The 20486-nt window shown below is 64.3% G+C and overlaps 1 protein-coding gene across 5 annotated transcripts in view; it reads right to left on the bottom strand.

The window, feature by feature from the left end:
* TNS1 (tensin 1) overlaps positions 1-20486 on the bottom strand; it is a 69968-nt gene that overhangs the window by 43262 nt on the left and 6220 nt on the right. Inside the window, exons 2-5 of one of the 5 annotated variants that reach the window (XM_074910796.1) lie at positions 19728-19842; positions 18494-18531; positions 3156-3194; positions 971-1012 (exon numbers count right to left, since the gene is read on the bottom strand). In XM_074910796.1, coding sequence (XP_074766897.1) covers positions 971-1012; positions 3156-3194; positions 18494-18531; positions 19728-19842 — 234 coding nt within the window. Of the gene's footprint in view, positions 1-970; positions 1013-3155; positions 3195-5641; positions 5657-11069; positions 11550-11742; positions 11793-18493; positions 18532-19727; positions 19843-20486 lie in introns of those variants that run through there. The other 4 variants (XM_074910792.1, XM_074910794.1, XM_074910793.1 and 1 more) reach the window with 4 other exon arrangements.

Raw genomic sequence — 20486 nt, forward strand, 5'->3', positions numbered from 1 at the left:
CTGCCGTCTCTGCCGCCAGCCCCTGCACGAGGAAGAGTCAGCCCATGATCAGCTGATAGGAGCAAGCGCTCATGTTATTAAACACTCCTACCCGCTGCCGGGCTGGGAGACCCTGTAAAGGTCCCCCTGGAGCAGAGAACCCCCCCACCCCAGTATGTCTCAGTCCAGCCTAGCACAAGACAGGCTGGTCTCAGCTGCATTGGGCTGAAGACCCGTCTGCCATCAAACATCTGCGTTCCAGCCCCAGGCTGGCTTGGCATGTCCCCAGGCTCTGGGTAGCATCAGAAACCCACAGGTGCCTTCTGCTTGGAAAGGGCTATGTGATACAAAGCATGAGAAAGGCTGCAGAAATACCAGGAAACTTTCCCAAAAGAGAGCAAAGCCAGCAAAGGGGGCTCCTGACTGTCCTGCTGAATCTTTCTAGGTGTGGATGCTCTTTTGGAGCAGCAGTTCAGAGAGGGGTTGGAAACGTGTCCTGGACAACTGAAGGGATGGGGCAAAGCCAGTTTCCAGGTGAGGAAGGCTTTTGCCCTCTTCCTCGTGGGAACCACTCTGCCTCCATCCCTCAGGTCCCAGTCCCAGCACACAGGGAGGCTGTCGAGCTGGCTGCAGGCAGGGGGAAGCCGTCCGCGTTGACTTTGGCAGTGCATTTGTCTACAATGTCTTAGCAATTTCATGTCCACAGATTAAATAACATATCCCCAGATCCGAGACAGGAAAGCCAGCTTTGCAGCAAAAGCTCCAGCCCCCTCCTCTGCTGGACTCCACCACTGCCTCTGCCACCAACCCTGGGCACCTTGCTTGGCCTTTAGTATGATTATCATCACCTTAGCTGGCAGGGAGGGTGGACGGAGGGGTCTCAGAGATGTTGGAGGGATTTTCACTGCAGGGAGTGCTTGCGGGAATGGGACAGGCACAAATGACCCCCCAGGAGATTCTGAGGCAGAGCTCAGCCTCCACAACTGGTAGCACTTACATCTACCTGCTTCGTGATGCTTTCCCCCGGGGATGGCTGCAGACAGACAGGCAGGAGGAAGGGGAGGGTGAGAAAAAGGCAAGCGAGAGAGGAGAGAGAGATTCACACATACACACACACACACACACACAGAGCGGGGGCTGGGGTCAAAAGTTTCCCCTGGCTATTTCTGGACCTTCCTAGGAAATGCGCCACGGTCCTGTTTCCTTCCCTGCCCATCAACATGTCCGCTCTTCCTAAAGGTCGGGAATCCCTCGAAACCCAAGCACAGAGCCGGGGCAATGCTTGGGTACCGAGGGCGCTGCCGTCCTGCCTTCTGGCAGTCACCCCCCCATACCGGACCACTGTCATGGATGGAGAGCACTCAGCCGAACCCTGCACCCACTCCACAGTGCCCCCCACATCTCCAGGATCACATCCAGATCCTCCATGGTCAGACCCGAGAACTAGGAGGTAAACAACAGGGTGAGCCTGGCACAGCCCCACACCCACCTTGGCCACCAGCCACCGGCAGGCCCAGCTCCCCAAGATAAACCCGGCCCCACAGAGCCATCAAAAGACCCCAGTGGGGATCCGGGATGCTCAAAAAAGGGGCATATTTGGTAACATGCCACTGGAGTCCACAGAGAGCTTTGAAACAGGGCTGGGGACAGGAATTAACTTCCTGAGGTGGGGGAGAGTGTTCAGACCCCAAATATAGGGAGCAGGGGACCAACACCTCTGCCTGGGGAGAGCTGGTTGGGGTGCCTAGGGGTGGCGCAGCAAAGAAACCCAGCTGGGTGGCTCATGGGGGCCTTGGGACCAGGGGGACAGAGGGGACCCCCAAAACCAGGCTGCTCCAGTCCTGGTAGCAGGGTCAGGGTTGCCATTTCAAGACATGGGACAGAGCAAACTCCTTTCGATTTCCTTCTGAAACCGCAGTAACGGTCCCAGCTCGAAGCAAACATGTTTTTGCTGGTGATAAGTGCCCAAGGAGGCTGGCAGGGGAAGGGGGGGGCAGGCAGAGATTAAACCCAGGGCAGATAACCACTGTGGGGCCCTGGAGTGGGCAGCATGCTCTGCTCCCACCCCATCCCCTTGCTCCTTGCTCGCTTGGGCTCACGCACTGCCCTCATGAGCTCATAGGGGACTATCCCCAAAACTCACTTTTTGGGTGAGACCTCTGCCTGGCTATGGGGTGCCCAGCCCAGGGCCCCTCATGGGGCATGGCCACCCGGCACTGCCAGGCTGCCAAGCTGGGAGCTGAAACCCTGCCAGGGCCTCCTCTCCCCGGCGCCTGCCCCAGCAAGCCTTGGCACACGTCCGGAGCAAGAAGGAAGGGCGGCCGTGCCAGCCCTGGGCAATGCCAACCTCCCTGCCACCACGTGCCCACCCTGCTTGCTGCCATGGGCACAGCTGGGCTGGGGACGGGGCAGAGGGGCTGCTCTGCCAGCAAGATACTGCCTGGTGGGCACTGCCATGCCATGCTTCCCAAAGCATGGCCCTGCTCCTGGTGCCATGTCCTGCCACCCTCAGAGCCCTGTCGTGGCCCGGAGCAGTGTGGCAAGGGAGCACGGCTGCCCGCCCAGCAGTTCACCCATCCTCCCCAGGATGAGGTGAATGGAGATGGGGCGTCCAGCCGTTTTCCCAGTGTCTGGAGAGGAGAGGGTGGGAAGGGCTGTGCGTTGCCCTGGCCCCAGCGGCTCATTAAAGGTCCCCAGAAGGGACAAAAGAAGGGGGTGACAATAACAAGGGCTGCAAGCGCGTAGCCTTGGGCGCCCCGAGCCAAAGGCACATCTGGTAGAGCCATCTCTGGGCGTGCACGAAACCGCCCTGGCTCTGGACAGGGACGGGACGCCCTCGGTGCTGGGGGACCCCAGAGTTCAGGCTGGTCACGTCCCGCCTGCCTATCCCATCCAGCAACCCTGCAAGCCCCTCTTCCCAAAAAGCTCCAGCTCCAGGAGTCCCGTGATGGCTGGGCTGCCCCAACTCAGGACACTCAGACATGGCAGCCAGCAACACCGGAGGGCATAGCACCGAAGTGGGAGGGTGCCATTACCCTGCACAGGACTCTTGTGGTTCTGGGGGTGGGGTACTCACAACCTGAAGCCCCCAGGCACAGAACAGGGTGTATGGTCCCCCCCCCAGCATCCTCTAAGCCCTGCCTGCCACCCACAGTTCACAGGGGGTGCTCACTTACCAGTTCATAGTTGACAGCAGGGGAGCAGGGGGTCACAGCCTGCAAGTAAGCAGAAGAGGGACAGGATTAGTCCCTAAAGCCCCCAGCCCAGCATGGGGTGTGGGAAGAGGCTGGGCTGCAGCATCCACCCCCCTGCCCAGGCAAACCCAGCACTCGCCCAAGGGGGTGACAGGGACCCATAGCCCATGGCCCTGCCGGTCCGGGCAGGAGCACAGGCAGCATCCCAAAATCAAGAGTGGGCTCCCTGGTAACAGGATCAGGCTCGGGGCCACGGTGTGGTGCCATTCGTCCTCGGCCAGGGAGCTCGGGCAGCCCCGGCCCCGGGTGGGCACAGCAGGGCCACGGCACCGCGCAGAGCGGCTGCCTGATGCCAAAAGCAGCTCCTGGAACAAACCCCAGCCCGGCCTCGTGAGCCCTCCTGCAGCCGCCAGCTGAACAGCCCGGCTATTGTTACCTTAATTACCAGCGGCAATTACTGACAATTAACCTTGGGTTTTGCGTGCACCCCAGTCTGTCGGGAAGCAGCAGCACGCCAGGGTGGGAGAGACAGCACCTTGTTTGTCAGTGCTGGAGCAGCAGGAACAGCCGCTCCAGTCCCGTGCTGGCCCAGAGATGCCAGCAGTTGTGGAAGGGTGAGATTCAGGGCACTTTGTCACCTCCAAACACCCCCCTGTGCCCCCAGAGTGGTGACCCCCAGCCGGTCATCCCCTGACCCATCCCAGGATCGAGCCAACATGCCAAATACCACTCAGGGGCCAGTCCCCCACCATGGCTGCACAGGGAACCCCCCACACCCTGCCCGGCCTCCTCTGCTCTGGGCCATAAAAAGCAGAATTTGCCCCAAGCACCCCACTGGGAGCACACGGACCCCACCGCCATGCAGGTCCCCGCAGGACAATGCCCAGCGCCTGCCCTGTCCCCAGCCACCGGCCTGTTCCCATCCCGCCTCCCTGTTTTCTTCAGGGCTTCCTCCTCCTCCTCCTGCTCCCTTCCCCTGCGCATTATTATTATGATTTTATTCTAATGCAGAAACGCTTCCATAAAAGGCCCCTTTCCCTGCCCCGCGGCGCTGGCCCCGCGCCAGCCTCCCTGGAATGTTCTCCAGCAGCAAACCACCACGGACGAGGCCGGCAAGGGCCGTGCCGTACCCCGCACCGTGCTCCGTAAACTGCCGTGCTCTTCCCCTGGGGATGCTCAACTGAGGGCCCCGGCCCCCGCCCTGCCCCAGCTCCCGAGGCTGGGGATGGGGGGAGATGTGCAGCTCCCCTCCCACGGGACACGTTGGTCCCATGGACAGGTAGGGTCCATGCCCGCCCCTCCTCTGCTGTCGGCACCAGGAGGTTTGCAGGCTATGCGTGCTCCTTTGGCTGGAGACGGGAGAAAACTGGGGTGCCTATGGTTGTATTTCCCTGCCCTAGCGGATTCTCTGATGTCTAACATGCTCACTCAACACCGCTCCTCCCATCCACAGGAGACACCAACCCAGGCTGTATAGCACTCTCTCATCCCAGAAAGGCAGTTTTATGAGGACTGCAGGAACGCTGTTTTCAGCTTCCATCCATCTCTCAAGTTTGCCTCAAACATGCCCCAGGTGCAAAGAGAAGAGGGAAGACCCAGCCTCAGGCAACAGACCCCTTCCTAGGGAAGCTGAGCTCCTGACCCTGGGGTGCAGGAGCATCCCTCCTGCCCCACAGGAGCAGTAAAAGCATCACCCCACACAAGACCACGGTGACCCCCAGGAGCACCACCACCTACATCCCCAGGGATCCTCACATCCCCCCTGCAGGGAGGGGTCGAAAGGTGGGGGGACCTGCACACCCCTGGACCCAGCTTCACCTCGCCGTGGCAGACACAGCAGTCTTTCTTCTCCCCCCCACCGGTGTTTGCATTCCTGCCGCCCGGCCCCCGCCGCTGCGACCCCGCCACTCAGCAGCCCTGCCCAGGAATGTGAGGAACGAGGCGCAGCGGGGCTGCCGCCCACCCCACCAGCCCCCCCACGGCCCCCCACCCACCCACCCGGCCCCCCAGGTCGTAGCTCCGTCCCTCCCAGCAGCCACATCCCATGAGCTGCTGCCTTGAGATCTGGGTTTTGCCAAGCAGCAAAATCAGTTTCCCAGCAAACAAGGCCCCATGGTCACAAGTGGCAGGGACTCTCTGATGTCTCATAAAGGGTTGGACACACTCTGCAGCCTTCCCCTCGAAAGCAGCGATGGGCTAACTTGCTCGTAGCCAGCAGTAACCCTACCTAGAGAAACTTGATACCCTTGAGATATCCAAGCCCAGAAGTAAACACCTGGCCGGCAAACTCCTGGCAGCCCCTGGCCACACCACGCCAGGGTGGAACAGCCCATGAGAGCCCTCCTCCACCAAACCCCACCAACTGCAGCTTGGGGACCAGCCTCTGCACCCCAGATCCCCAACGGGACTTCGGCACCGGTTCACAAGTGCTGAGTGAGGCTGGAGGGATGCGGACATCCACCACGTACCCGGTGATGAGACACCCCAGAGCTTTCTCCATGCTTCAACCACCACTCACATCTCCTTCCTTCCCAAATCCTTCATCTCCTTCCTCCTCCTCCTTCAGCAAAATAACCCCCGCAGCTACAGAGATGCCCAGGGGCTTCGCCAGGTCCTGCTCCAGCCGGAGCATCCCGGCAGGTTGTAGCCCCAGCCTGTGGGATACCAGTGGGGTTGGGGGGAGACAAACCTCCACGGAGGAGCCCTGCGATTCGGGAGCAAGCTGGGTCAGTGCAGCACCAGGCACAGGGCGGGCTGAGGGAGCGCAGGGGTCCGCCCCAGCAGGGCTGCCAGAGCCAGGCGAGCGCTGGCCCACAGCCACAGCATGGCCCGCCCGGCTGCCGGTGGGCAATGCAGGCCCATCTCTGACGCATATCCCTTCCTTTGGGTGGCGGTTTTTGTTTTTCCCTTCCCCAGGAGCTCCGATAAACATTCCCGAGCTGGACGATATCCGGGCCGGTGCTGACCCTTGCGATGCCGGGAGCAGCCACACCACCAGCCACCCCAGCCCTGGCGCGGACCCCAGCATGCTGGAGCCGCTTCTCACAGCCAGGCACAGAGAAGCCAGCAAGACAGCCCAGCTGGTGAGGTTGGAGCTGGAGACGTGTTGTCAAATGGACCCCCCAGGCATCCCAGACCCACCTCACAGCACGCCGGCATCAGGCAGGCACAGCCCTCCTGGCCACCCTACCCAGAAGGGATGTGGACCCCAAAGGAGTGGAGCAAGGCACTCTACTGCCCACCAGCCCCCAGGAAGGGGGTCCCCTGCCCAAACAACCCTGTGGGCTGGAAACACAGTTGCCAAAGAGGACGGTGACTCAGTGGCCAGATTGGTGTCCCACAGGATAACGCTGGGGTGGCACCAACACCAGTTCAGCCCATGTCACCCCATGGGGAACCTCATGGGGTCCCAAGTCACTCCATGCGGGACCTCTTCCTTCCTAGGAAGGAGCTTTGTGCCACCCACGTCCCAGCTGGGCTATGCATCACCTCCCCATGCACCCCACAGATCTCTGCTCACCCCGAGACCCTGCCTCAGGCAAGGAGCAGGTCCCAGGGATAGCCACAGACCACGGCAACTCCCAAACTGGCTCCAGAGCCCTTCCCTTGCACGTCAGCCCCTCCAGCCCTGCGGCAGCCACCAAGCCCTGCCAAATCCCCTCTTAGCCACAGTGTGGGGCAGAGCAGGACCCTGGCTCTGGCACCTCACAGCAGAAAGCACTTTAAGGGGCCACCAAATTGAGGACACTGGGGAAGGTTGTCCCCTCTCCAGCACCCCTGTTCCCCCCTTTCCAGTGGGACCAGCCACAGCATCCTTTCCCCCTGCCAGACTATAGGGTCCAGGCTCAGAGGGTGACCCTCTGGCCATCCCCCTGCCCTGCACGGGGGTCAGGACCCCCTTGCCCACACGACATGCTGCCTGCTCCTGCCCTCACATTTCTCGCAGCTCTGGCAAATCTCCTGTTTATGCAACAAGTCCCCGGCAGGAGGACAGCATGTTTCCATCCGCACCCGCTCCCCCCTCACCCCAGCTCCACCCAGCCCAGCTCAGCCCTGGTGTTCGAAGCACAGGACAGACACGCAGAGTCCCGGCCCCCCAGCACAGGGGTCCCAGGGAGGGGGCAGCACCCCAACACCACACAGCCCTTCTCTGCCCCCACCAGCACTCAGGGGCTCTTCTGCTTTTGGGGTTTCTCCCCTTGGGTGGGGGTAACCGGCGGCTGTGCTGAAGGGCTGGGGAGCGGCTTGGCTGGCGGCTCAGGGTGAGTCAGGCTGGGCTGACACCAGGGCACGGAGGTCTCACCGCTCCCAGGCTTCCCTCCGAGCATCCCCAGCCCACCCCGCAGCTGGGCCAGGGACTGTCACCATGCTATCTCCTCCATGCCAGGATGCCTGGCAGCACCCGTGCCAGGGCAGAGGCCACCAGGCTGCCCTGCCCCCACATTACCCAAGAGATGCTGTTGGTACCTGGGGAGGGTACTGCACAGCCAAGAGTCACCACCGTGCCAGGAATGGCCCCCAAGCTAGGATGGACCCTATACCCTCTGTTTCCCCCGCCTCCCTCCAGTATGTCCCCAGGGAGCTGCCCCGTGGCCCATCCCCGCCAGGAAGGCGGCCGCAGGGCCAGGACAGAGGTCACCCAGTGCGCCCAGCCCTGCAGATCAGGGTGGAGATACCGCAGGGGACACCAGCCACTCCACCCTGCAGAGGCCATGGGGGCCACCACCTGCACCCCAACGTACACTGGGACCCACAGCATGGCCAGGAGGGTGATGGCCCCCAGCAGCCCACGGCTGGCCAGGCCAGCAGCCCCAGCATGGGGAGACGGAGTGGGACAGGGAAGGCAAGGCAGAGGGAAGCTCCAAGGGGTTGCGATGGAGGCAGCAGCACCAAAATAGCCCTGGTTTCAACCCAAATAAGGGCAGGTCCCAGCTCCGGGGTGGTTTGAGCAATCACCCCTAGGGTTGCCAAGTGCCCACTAGGGAAAGGGGGAGAAGATAGCATCCCTGGGCCTGTTTGGGGGAAAAAGGGGTTTTTTGGGGTCTGGAGGGGAACAGAAGTGCCTTTGCATGCCCAGGACAGGGGCTGGCCCTGCTCTGTCAGCGAGTGATGGCTCGGCACGGGGCTGGCCACAGGCAGGGATGGGTTGTGCCCCAGTGCCTAAAAAGGCAACATCTTCAGGCAGCGGGTCTGGATGTGGCCCCACGGGCCAGTACCTGCCTGGCACTGGCTCCACAGCCCCAGCCACGTCCTGCTGCCAGCACCCACCCATGGGTGCTGCCATCCCACTGCAGGGACACCCCTCACCCCAGTCACATGGGGGCCCCGCAACCAGCCAGCCCCGAAGGAGAGCACGGGGGCACCGCCCCCTGCACCCGGCCTGCCCCGAGGGAGAGCATGGGGGGCCCCTGGCCCCTCATCAACACCCCTGGCCCCAAACCAGCCATGGGGATTGGCCAGAGAGCAGCTCCCACACCAGGGATTGGCTGGGACAATGTAGGGGGCTTCACCAGGATTGGTCCACACACAGGTTCTTACATGGGATTGGTCAGTGCATGGATTCTTAGTTAGGATTGGGCAGGAACTGGATTCTCACCTGAGATTGGTCAGTGCATGGATTCTCACACAGGATTGGTCAGCGCATGGATTCTAAAATGGGATTAGTCAGCACATAGATGCTCACATGGGATTGGTCAATGCATGGATTCTGACATGGGATTGGTCAGAGCACTGATTCTCATGCAGGATTGGTCAGGGCACTGATTCCAGCACAGGACTGGTCAATGCCCAGATTCTCACATGGGACTGGGCAACAAATGGATTCTGACACGAGACTGGTTGTGCACAGGTACTCGTGTGCCACCGGCCTGCACACGAGCCACGTGCAGGCAGGGTGGGGGCCTGTGCCCCACGGTGGGTGAGCCCTGTGTGGGACCCTGCCCCACAGATCCCCCCTGCCCTGCTGGTGGGGCACCGAGGGAGCCCCACCCCTGGGCACAGAGACCCCACTGCAGGCTTTGGGTGGCCCCACAGCATCCGGGGCACCTGCCAGTGCCCGTGGGGCTGTGCCCCATCCTGAGGGGTGGTCAAGGTGGCAAAATCAGCCCTGGCTGCCCCAGGGGAGCTGTGCCCCCCAGCACCGAGCCCTGGGGGCTCCCCTCATGGGGGAAAGCCCTGAGCAGGTGGAGACTGGGGTCAGTGCTGTGCTCCCACCCCACAGAACGGAGCTGGATGTGCTACAGTGAAACAGAACCCCTGAGCAACACCTCCACAACTAGTGTCCCCCATCTATGGTGCTGGGGTGGAGGGGAGAACAGGAAGGGGAAGCAGAGGTGGAGCTGCTCCCCCCTGCCCAGGGGCTGTGCCCCAAAACCCAGTGGGGTGGCTCCAGTGCTGATCGGGGCTGCCGGCACAGTGACAGGATGCCCTGGGGATGGGCTGCAGGAGGCCAGGTACCAGATGGTGGCAAAGCAAGGAGGAGGGTGGGCCAGGGCAGGGTGCAAAGAGACCTCCCTTCTCAGGACCCAAAAAGGAGGGGGACACAGAGGAGTGCAGACCCAAGGTGCCGCAGCCTGCCCGGCGTGGGGGGCAGCAGCCCCACGGGACGGCACCAGCCCTGCCCTTCCTGAAACTGGGGCCAGCGGGATCACTAATGGAGAGGCTTCGTTAGAGAGGGAGTGGGCTGGGGGCTCGTTTTCTCTCCATCCACTTTCCCCAGGGGTGTCACCCCCAGGGATGGCTTCAGACTCCAGGCAAGACACACACAGCCCTCCCAGTGCCACCACGCTGTAGGGACAGGGGGTGCCCACTTGGGTGCCCCTCAGCACCCCCAAACTCGTCACGCAGCAAATGCCACCCCAGCGCCCTCCATGAGGACCTGGGGGACACAGCCACTGCCATCCCCCTGTCCCTGCCTGCTGCCCCCCACCACCCACACCGGGGTCCCTGGTCCCACCCCGGGGGCTGACCCCGATGCCGAACGGGATCAGGCGCCCCGGGAACGGAGCAGTTCTCTTTTTCTTGTTTTCCCCTTAAAACCAAGAGGGTTGATGCCTCGCTCGGCCGTTTCCTCTCCCAGGAGCACAGCCCAAAAACATCTGCGCCGGGAGCTGCCCTGCCCTGCCTGATTTAACCCTCTGCGGGCCCGGCGACGCCGAGGGTCCGGGGGGTCCCTGCCCGGGGCGGGGACGGGGGGGCTGGCACCCGCCGGGGCTGCTGGCACCCGCCGGGGCTGCCGGGCTCCTTGCCACTCATTAACCCGCGGTTTAACCATTGACGGTCCCGCGGCGGGACAGGGGAGGGGGGGTTAACCCGTGGGCTGCCAGAGTGTCCCGGCCCAGGGGCTGCCCCTCCCGTGTCCGCCACCCCGGGGTGACAGGCACCCGCCCGGCATCGCCCCCCCCGCCGGCCGTGGGGTGGGAGCGGGGTGCCGGGGGAGGACCCGGCTTTCCCGCGCAGCCCTCGCTCCCCAGGGACAGGTCCCTACGCACTTCGGAGGGGACGCAGACCGCGGCGCCTGCGGGTCCCCCTCCGGGGCACCCTGCGGGTCACCCGCCCTGGCGAGGTGGGGAGGTGGGCACGGGGGGTACGCCCCCCCGCCCCGAGCCGGCCACAACTCCCAGCCGGCAGCAAACCGGCCCTTACCCCCTCCCCAAATCCTCCTCCCTGCGAGCCCCCCATTGCCGCAAGTCCCCCTCGCACCCCGAGACCCCCTGTGGTGACCGGCAACTGGGGACCCCCCAACAGGGGGGGGCAGCACGCCCCCAATCACGCAGCACCCCATCCCAGCTTGGATGTCACGCGTGACCCCCGCCCCCTGAAGAGATGCCACCCCCCGCAGCACACACACACGCCGGGGGGGCTGGGGACCCCCGTGCCCTCGCCGCCCGCCCGTACCTGGTTCATGACGCTCCCGAAATCCATCCGGGGTCTCGCCTGCCTACATCCGAAAGGGACGGCAGCGCAGCCTCACCTGGCCCGGGGGGCGCGGGGGGCGGCCAGGGGGCGGCCGGAGGGGCCGGGGGGGAAGGGGGGGCAGGCGGGAGCCCGGCGTCGCCCGGGCGGGCAGGCGTGAAGGCAGACTGCAGGCAGAGCCCCCCTCCCTCCCCGGGCCAAGCCTGGAGAAGGAAGGAAGGAAGGAGGGAGGGAGGAGGGAGGGGAGGGAAGGAGGGGGAGAAACCGAAGGGTTTAGCTCCCCGCAAGCGGGACCCCGGCGACGGAGGGGCGCAGGGGGGTCCCGCCGGCCCCCTGCTCCCCTCCGCACCCCCGGGACGGCCGGGGGCTGGGGAGCCCGGGGGCACCGGCCCCAGCCCTGCGGAGAAAGGGGGTCCCAGGCGGCTTTTTCAACCACTCCCCTCCCTCCTCTCGCTCCTTCTCCCTCTTTCTTCTCTTCCCTCTCTCCCCAGCTGCACGGCGCGCTCCAAGTCCAGCCCCGCACCGCTCCCCTCGCCTCCCCCAAAAACGCCCTTAAAGGCAACTGGGAGCCCAGCTCGGGCAGCTGGCCCTGGGCAAGGAAGGGGTGCCGGCAAGTGAGCAGACGACCCCCCCCAATAAAATACCCCCCACACACCTCTGCCGCCTCCCCCTGCAAAGCGCCTCGCACCCCGTGCTGAGGGGCCGCGGTGGGTGCCGGGGCGCAGTGGGGTCGGGGCCTTATCGCCCCGCGTGACGCCACTGGCGTCCCTGTGCCCTTGGCGGGGGGGTGGCAGGGACGGGGGTGTGGGGCCCTTCTTGGGGCCTTGATCTGCCTGGCACCCCCTGGCACAACTTGGTCCCTCTCTGCTGCACGTGGGACAAGATGCCCGATTAATGGTCCTTGGGTGCCCCGCACCCCCAGTATTGGGGGGATGTGCAGATTTACCGGCCCATCCCCCAGTTAAAAAGCAAAGCCAAAATTCTGGAAAAGCCCCAGCTGTCCCTCGACACATGGAGCCACTCCAGTCCCCACTCGCCTGTCCCAAACCTGAGGTGCACCCAGCAACCCCCTTGCCTTCTCCCTATCTCCCTTCCTCCTCCTCCTCCTCAGGACCTCTGTGCAGTGATGGATGGAGCCCTGCTCTCCCTGGCCACCCCTGGAGCAGCCCAGCCCTGGCCCTGCTGTGCAAGCAAGTGCTCAGTGCTGGGAGACCCGGGAACGACGCAGGGAAGCCCCCAGCAGCGCAGGCAGCAGGGAACCTGCCCAGTGGTGGCCCACAGAGTGGCAAGCCGGCCTGGGAGGCAGCGAGCCAGGCACCCGGCCCAGAGCTGTTGACATTTTCTCACCCAACGCCTCCCCGTTCCTGTTTGCGTTTCCGTCCTTGCGCCGTGGGCTCAGCCAAAAAGCTGGGGCTGGCTCTGCCAGCACAGGGAAGTACCCCAGGGACCCCTCCTGCCTCACCACGCCCCCCAAAAGTCACCAAGGTTGGTGGCAAGGGAGTCTCCCTCTGCCCTCTTCCAAGTAAAATGCACCACCTCTGCGAGTGCAATCCCGCTCTAGCAGATCCTGCCCAGCCCCTCTGTGCCTCAGTTTCCCTCAGCAGCCGGATGATGCCATGGGACAGGAGCACCAAGAGGCACTGGTGGACCCTTCCCACTGCCAAGAACAAAGCGCTGGAGCCCCGACATCCCCGGGGGGCACCTCTTCAACCACCTCCCAAGCAAGCACCAGACCCACTGGCTGCGCCAGCACCCAAGGGCACAGAGCTGGACTCCAACAGCCACCACTCTGAGGCCAAACTCCCTCACCAGGATCCATTGGTACTCCCAAGCAAGCACCCCCACCCCCAGCACCACAGCTCCCAAAAAGCAGGAATCCCAAAAAGAGGGGAGTGCTGCGACTCAGATGGAGGGTCAGCGAACATCCTGCACCAGGGTAGCCACACACAGATGCCAGTTCAGCTTCGGCACAGACCCCTGCACAGACCCCCGAGCCCCAGCTCCTCAAGAGGCGGCTGCAGGACGGCTCCCAGACCCTGGGAAACACCAGCAGCAGAAGACCTGGGGCCAGATGGGAAAATATCAGTGGCTGAGTGGGCTGGAAATGAGTGGGTGAGCCAAGGGCACTGACAGCACGTCCCTGTCCCCGGGGAGGTGACGGGAGCTGTCCCCTGGGGAGATGACGTGTCCCCTTCACAGGACACAGCCAGAGAAATCCTGACAACATCCCTGAACTTCAGCCACCAAAGTGCCTCCTGGAGCCACCAGGTCAATGTGCTGGTGGGAGTGGGTGGGGCGGTCGGCCAAGTGTCTCCAGTGGCCTCTGCACTCCACAGGTTTCCCCCCAACAGCACCCCTGGAGAAACCACCCCCGACCTGAACCAGCTCCTCCACAACCCAAAACAAGCACCCTTGAGCGTCACCACCCCAGATGTCAGCAGAAGAAGGGGGACCTGGGGACCAGGCACACAGGAGGGTCATGTCTGGAGGTGAAAACACATGGGAGATGAAGCCCCATTGAGGGGTCTGTAGAGCCTCTCTTGAGCCAGGCCTTTTGGCTGTTTTGGGATTGGTGCCACACCTTGGGAGGGTTCTGGGTGTCCCTGGGGACCCAGCGCCCTTCCTGGGCAGGTCACAGGAGGGGTGGCCATGGGGGATGCAAAGCGGTCTGAGGAAGCAAAAAATCGGTGGGAAATGAGGCAGAGAGTCTCCACAGGAGCCCCCATCCAGTCATCCTGCCTCCCACCACTGCAGGGCCCTGGGGGGCTGGATCCAGCCCTGGGAGCCCCAGAGGAGGGAGGCTGGTGGTCCCTGATGCCTCAGCTGACACCTACCAGGCCAGTCCTGGCCAGCGCTCACCAGTGCAGTGAGTGTGGGCAGTCTCAGCATCCCGCTCTCCTGCCTGCCCTCCCTGCACACAGCAGCACCCGGAGGGTGCAGAAAAGGGCCCCAGCTACTCCAAGCAGCCAAGCCGACCCCCCCCCTCAGAGCTGAGAGAGGCCGAATATTTGGGCAGTGACGTAAAGAAGGGAAAAAGGAAAGAGGGAGGGAAAAAAGAACCACAAAAAACAGAACCCCTTCCAGGACCCACTGCACAAACACGACCTGGCACAGCACTGGGGCAGGGCTGACCCCAGCAGCCCCCTATCCTGCCACCCCAGCTGGGCCCATGCCAGGGCCAAGGACACATTCCTGCAGCATTCCTCCCCCCCCACCAGCCACCCTCTCTGTTGTGGAGACCAGGGGTGTTGCTAATTAGCTGTCCCAAAGCACTTGAGGGTGGCTTTTAACAGGGCATCGGGGACAGTGATGGGACAGGCAGCTCCCCGTGTGACCAGCACGTCATCCCCTCCGCTGTACGGGGAGGAGGCCATGGGGCAGAGCGGCTGGGGCGGTGAGTGGGGACGGGACAGCCACATGTCCCCTAACACCAGCCTGCCACAGCTGGGCCATGGATGTCCCCTGCCTGCAGCCCCCATTCCTGGCACAGCCACGGGCAGCTCAGGAGGCACCGCCTGGTGATGCCCCCCCAGCACTGCCCAAAGCACGGCTGCAGGGTGCCCATCACCACGAGTCAACCCTGCACAGAAGGGTCCAACCGCTCCCTGCCTCAGTTTCCCCTCCTGGTTCTGACATGCTTTACAAGCGTGGGGTCCCCAGCACCAGCTGAGGGAAGGAGACGCATGTCCCCTTCGCCACCACCGCACGTCCCAGCATGGGTCCCACTGCATCGCCCCCGCTGCCAAGGGCCCCTCAGTGCCATGGGCACTGGGAGCGATTGCTCTGGCCGGGAAGCGCCTCGCTGCCCAGCCCTGGCCCTGCTCCAGCCCCCGGTTTAATAATGGACAAACACCCCCCTCAGAGTCCCATCGCAGGGGAGCACTTGAAAAACAAGCCGGGCCTGGCTCAAGGCCAGCGGGGAAGAGCGGCACTGAGCTGGGAGCACACGCGTGTGACCACGCACCGTGTGCGAGCACTCTCGTGCACACGGATGGGTGTTCTTGCACACACGTGCATCCCCCTGTAGGCTCACATGCACGTACATGCAAACACACTTGTGCTCAGGCACATACATGCACACACACACGTGTTCACATGCACAGACGCACATGTACTCACGCACATGGCCCAGCAGTCCAGCACAGCTCCAGCACCCACTGTCAGCTCCCTGGGGGGAGACACTGGGGGACAAGGCAGCCCCCAGACACCTCAGCCCCACACTATGTGCCATGCCTCAGTTTCCCCTCTTGGCACAGCCCAGCACCCCCACTCGCCCAGCACCTGTGGGCGCCAGTGTGGCATGGGGCAAGCAGGGCAGGCTGGAGCCCTGCCAGGCCCAGGGGCTGGCACAGCCGCCACTTCCCAGAACCACCCGCCGGCAATCACCAGACAATTCGGCGGCCAAACACTGCAGCTCTCCCCGTCCCCCAGCCAAACCAGCCATCACCGAGCTGGCTCCCGCCATGGGAAGAAGCATCATCCCCTGCCTTTGATCAGCCTCTCCAAGCAGCATCATGGCAAAATCCAGCCCCAGTCAGAGCAAGCACATCCCAGGGGACAAGGACACCCCCAGCACGTCCCTTGCTCCATGATCTGGGACACGCCTGCATGGACCACTGCTCAGAGAATCCTCGGGCTCATCCCTCCATCCCAGACAGGAGGACAGTGTCACCACCAGATCCTGGTTGTGCCATGACTGGTGTGGCACAGCCGTGTCATGTCCCTCACCTCCAGCTGCCCCCGGGCAGGACCCTGTGACTCAGTTTCCCCACTTTTCAAAGGAAGCTACATCCCCTCTGCTTTGGGCAGACAGTTTTGGTGTGGGGAGGGAGGGAGGGGGCAGGTTGGGGGGACCAGATACACGCCACTGTCCATCCATCTGTCCGTCCCCCTCGGAGGGAGGGAGGTTTGCTAAGCAAGGAAAAATCCCTAAGCGGAGGCGCCGGGCGCGAGAAGGGCCTTACATGGGCATGGGAACAGCGTCGTGCTTCCCAGCTGATGTGTGTGCGGCTGTCCCGGCCCCCCCAGAGCCACCCACGGGCACCAGGCACCCTGCCAGCATCGCTGCCACTGCGGGGGCACAGGTCCCACCCCTGTCCCCTTTACTGTTCCTCGGGCAGGGGGGTGCAGGTCCCTGCTGGGGCGCACGTCCTGTCTGCCCTGGCACAGCTCTGGCCACCCACTGCCTCCTCACAGATGTGGCACTCACCAGCACCCCAAAACCTCCTTGATGTCCCCACATACACCCCAGTGCCCCCCCACCCCATAACCTCATCACAGCCATGATACCCTTTGGCATCCCACACCCAGTATAACCCTTCACACCCCACGAACCTCCCTACCACATCCCTATCTCTCCCCTCCCACCATACCCAGTCCATTTGGGGTTTATAACTGGGTGCTTTCCCCCAACTGGGCCAGGAGGCAGCTGGCCGGGAGGCAGCTGGGGGGGCAGAACAAGGGGTCAGGGCAGGTCCCAAGGGGGAAAATATGGGGACCAAGAGGAAGATTCTGCCAATAGCATGGTGGGACAGGCTTCAGGGCCAGGAGCCACCAGAGGTGGGGACACCAGGACTGCAGCAGCATCTCCAGGGCAGTAGGAGGAAGCATTGTGGGGTTCAGCTGCCAGCACTTTGGGGATGAGCCCATCTTCCCACTGCAAAGTATCCTGGGGGTGCAGGGGGTTAAACGTGAGGGGCTTCAGGTAGACAAGAGGCCGTTTTTGCTTTGTGCCAAGCCCGCTCCCCACATGAGCCCTCCCCAGAGACCCTGCAATAACAAGCTGGCGTGTGAGTCAGCTGGCCACTTGCCCGGCCGGAGGAGCCCCTCCCTGGGCGCTGGCCCAAAGGAGCTCTGCAGAAGGCCCCTGGCTCTGGCCCCATGCACGCACCCCCCAGCAGCACGCCCCTCAGCTAGCCAGCCCCACTGAGGGGGCTCCAGCTTCCAGCGAGCGTGGGAAGGGTGACAGAGGCTAATGAAATGCAGCCGGCTGCGGGAGTGACTCATGGGCTACCCCTGCATGCAAGCTACCCAGATGCTGAGACCCTGATGTGACCCCCATCTTCATGCACAACCCTGTAGCAGACATCGGAGAATCCCCACTAGGCGCACACCCAGACTCACGCACTTTCCGACACTCCCTCCTTCCTGGAAACCACTGGCAGATGCTCTCCACCACCGCCTGATGTACTGCAGGCATCCTCTCACCCCACACCCCCTCGCCTCTTCCCACGGCACCCCAGCATTGAGGCAAAGCCACCTCCTCTGGTCGCAGCCCCCAGGCATCTTTGGCACAGGGTCCCCCGGCTGGCACAAGGTCCTGAGGCTGGCACAGTTGTCCTGGGACGGCAGAGAGTCCCCAGGATATCATAGGGTTCCCCAGGGGGGACACAGGGGCACAGGGTTGGCACAGAGCCCTAGGATGGCACAGGGTCCCCAGGGTGGCACAGCCCTGCTGAGCCTCCCCGCCACATCTGCCTTGCCTGGGCCACCTCAGGGCCCAGGGTACCCGGCACGTCCCCAGGGTGCCCTCACAGCTGCCCCCTCCTCTGATACCCTGCCACCAGGGCTTGGTGCCAGGGCTGCTCCCAGCGCCTGCCCCGCGCCACCACCTGCACCACAGCACCCTGCAAAGCCCGACGCGTGCCCGCCCCCCGGCACAGGCTCCCCCTGGGCCTCTCCTCTCCCTCCCTGCTCGGCCAGGCACGGGCACAGGCACAGGCATGGGCACGTCCCAGCCTACGCTGCCTGCCCAGGGTGCGCCAGCTTCTTCCCGCCCGAGATGCCAGCCCCAGAGCCAGCTGCCACACACGCCTCCCTGGGGATTCAGGAACGCGGAGCCTCCCCTGCCCCAGTGGCGTGGCGGCAGGTGCCGTGCCCACCTCCAGCTCCCTGAAGAACCTGGGTTGTCGTAGGGTTCCCCTCCGCCGGCGCAGCAGCCGGACAGAAGGACATCAGTACCAGGCATCCTCAGCTCCGCTCCCTCCTGCCAGAGAGATCCGCCCCCGGCGGCACTGGGTATCGGGAGAGGTGCTCAGCCTGCGTGTGCCGCCAGCAGCGCCCGGCTGCGGCGCATGGCACCCACGTGCAGCAGCAGCCACCCTGGCAAAGGGCACTCCGCTCCAGGTGCTGGGACACAGATTCCTGCTGGCCCCCTCTGAGCAGGGCTGCACCCCAAAACCCAGCCCTGTACCCAGATGGGCACGTGCCACCAGGGGCCAGGCAGCAGGATGGCACTGCCAGTCTCACCTGCCGGTGACTCCAGGGCCACCACAACCAGCCCACAGCCACCAGCCCATCTGGGTGACCATCCAGTGGGGTCAGCTGGCACAGACCGCGGCATCACCCCTCCGAGTCCCCAGTGTCCCCCGGAAAGGCACAGGCACATCTCAGGGCACCGGCCTTACCTTGGCTTGGCACTTGGTGTGGCACGAGAGCTTGCAGCCTGCGGGAGGGAGAGGGGACAGAGGGTTAGCGGGGGCAGGAGAGGGGGAATTGCCAGGGGCACCCCACGGGCAGGGCAAGATCGGGGGTGACACCCCACACTGCAGGGCGTGGAGCACCTTAGCACCGGGCACAGGCTGCCAGGACACGCGCACACGCGCATGGGTGCCCACACCCTGCACACACGCATGCACACTCTGGGTGGCACAGCACCGTGCGCACATGCCTGTGGCACTCGGTGCCACACGCCCATGTGCAGGAGCCATCCCCTCCCCATGCCAGCGTGCCAGGGAGCATGCACGCGTGCAAACCTCAGTGCCCGGGGGTTCACGGCATGAAGGGAGGCTGTGCACGGACACGTCTCGCAAGGCCTCGCACGTGCACCGGCGTGCATGAGAGCGTCACGGTGGTGCTGCCAGTGCCCGTGCCCCCGCCTGCCTGTGCGCTGCTGTTGCACGCTCGCACCCGTGCCCCTGTGCGGGACGGCACATGCACACGGTCAGTGCAGGCGTGTTTGCGGCTGCAGGGGACACACACTTATAGAGGGCACCCCCACGCCACCAGGGCAACCCTGGGAAGCCACATACCCCATCCCCAGGGGACACAAGCGTCCCTGTGCAGCGTGGCCACGGCTGCCCCTCAGGCCCTGTCCCCCTGGGGCTGTTTCCTGCGGCGCAGGAAGCCGCATTGTTCCCGCGGCCAGCGGCGTTTCCGCGGCCGCCCCTCGCACGGGGCTCAGCGGTACCGCACACGTGCGAGGGGCTGCGGCACCGCCCGTGTCCCACCGGGCACCGCGGGCAGCGAGCACGGCAGAAGGCATGAGCACCCACCTGTGAGCACAGACCTGCACGTGTGTGCACACTCGTGTGGTGACAGTTTCACACTCACTGCACACACATGCAGCTGACTCGTGGCCACATGCCTGCAAGCGCCTCCCTGGGCCCCCCTCGCCTCCCAGCCACCTTCCCGCCCACAGCGGCACCACACGCTCTTGCACACCCACAGGCTCCCCCTTTAGCACACACACGCACACGCACGCACACGCATGTGCGCACAGCTTGGCACAGGCATGTTGCTCCCACCTTCACATCCTGGCACGCGCAGCTGCACCATGCCGGCACACACGCACATCCCCTGATGTCCTGACGCCCCCCGCACGCCCCGCAGCACACGCGTGTGTCCGTGCCACCGGCTCACCTCGGCAGGTGCTGCCCTGGCGCGTGATGGCCTGCCGGCAGATCCCACATGCCTTCACCTTCTTGAAGTTCGTCATCTCGAAAGTGTGTGCCGGGGGGGCCTCCAGGTCCTGGGGCTGCGGGGGGAACACGGGCCTTTGTCAGTGGGAACGAGGTGGCATCCTCCACCCCCTCACAACCACCCCCCCATACCCACACACTTCACCCCCCCCACACATACACACACCCCCCCCGAACTGCGGCGGCCCCTTTAAATAGTCTCTGCCGCCCCCTGGCGGTGCGCGCCGGAGGGCGGGTGGCTGGGGGGGTGCACGCGCGCGTGCGCACAGACACACGGGTGCGCGCACAGACACACGGGTGCGCGCACAGACACACACGGGTGCGCGCACAGACACACGGGTGCGCGCACAGGCACACACGGGTGCGCGCACAGACACACGGGTGCGCACAGACACACGGGTGCGCGCACAGACACACGGGTGCGCACAGACTCACACGGGTGCGCGCACAGACACACACGGGTGCGCACAGACACACACGGGTGTGCGCACAGACACACGGGTGCGCACAGACACACACGGGTGCGCGCACAGACACACGGGTGCGCACAGACACACGGGTGCGCACAGACTCACACGGGTGCGCGCACAGACACACGGGTGCGCGCACAGACACACACGGGTGCGCGCATAGACACACGGGTGCGCGCACAGGCACACACGGGTGCGCGCACAGACACACGGGTGCGCACAGACACACG

Source organism: Athene noctua, chromosome 7 (genome assembly GCF_965140245.1).
Source record: "Athene noctua chromosome 7, bAthNoc1.hap1.1, whole genome shotgun sequence".
NCBI lineage: Eukaryota > Metazoa > Chordata > Aves > Strigiformes > Strigidae > Athene > Athene noctua.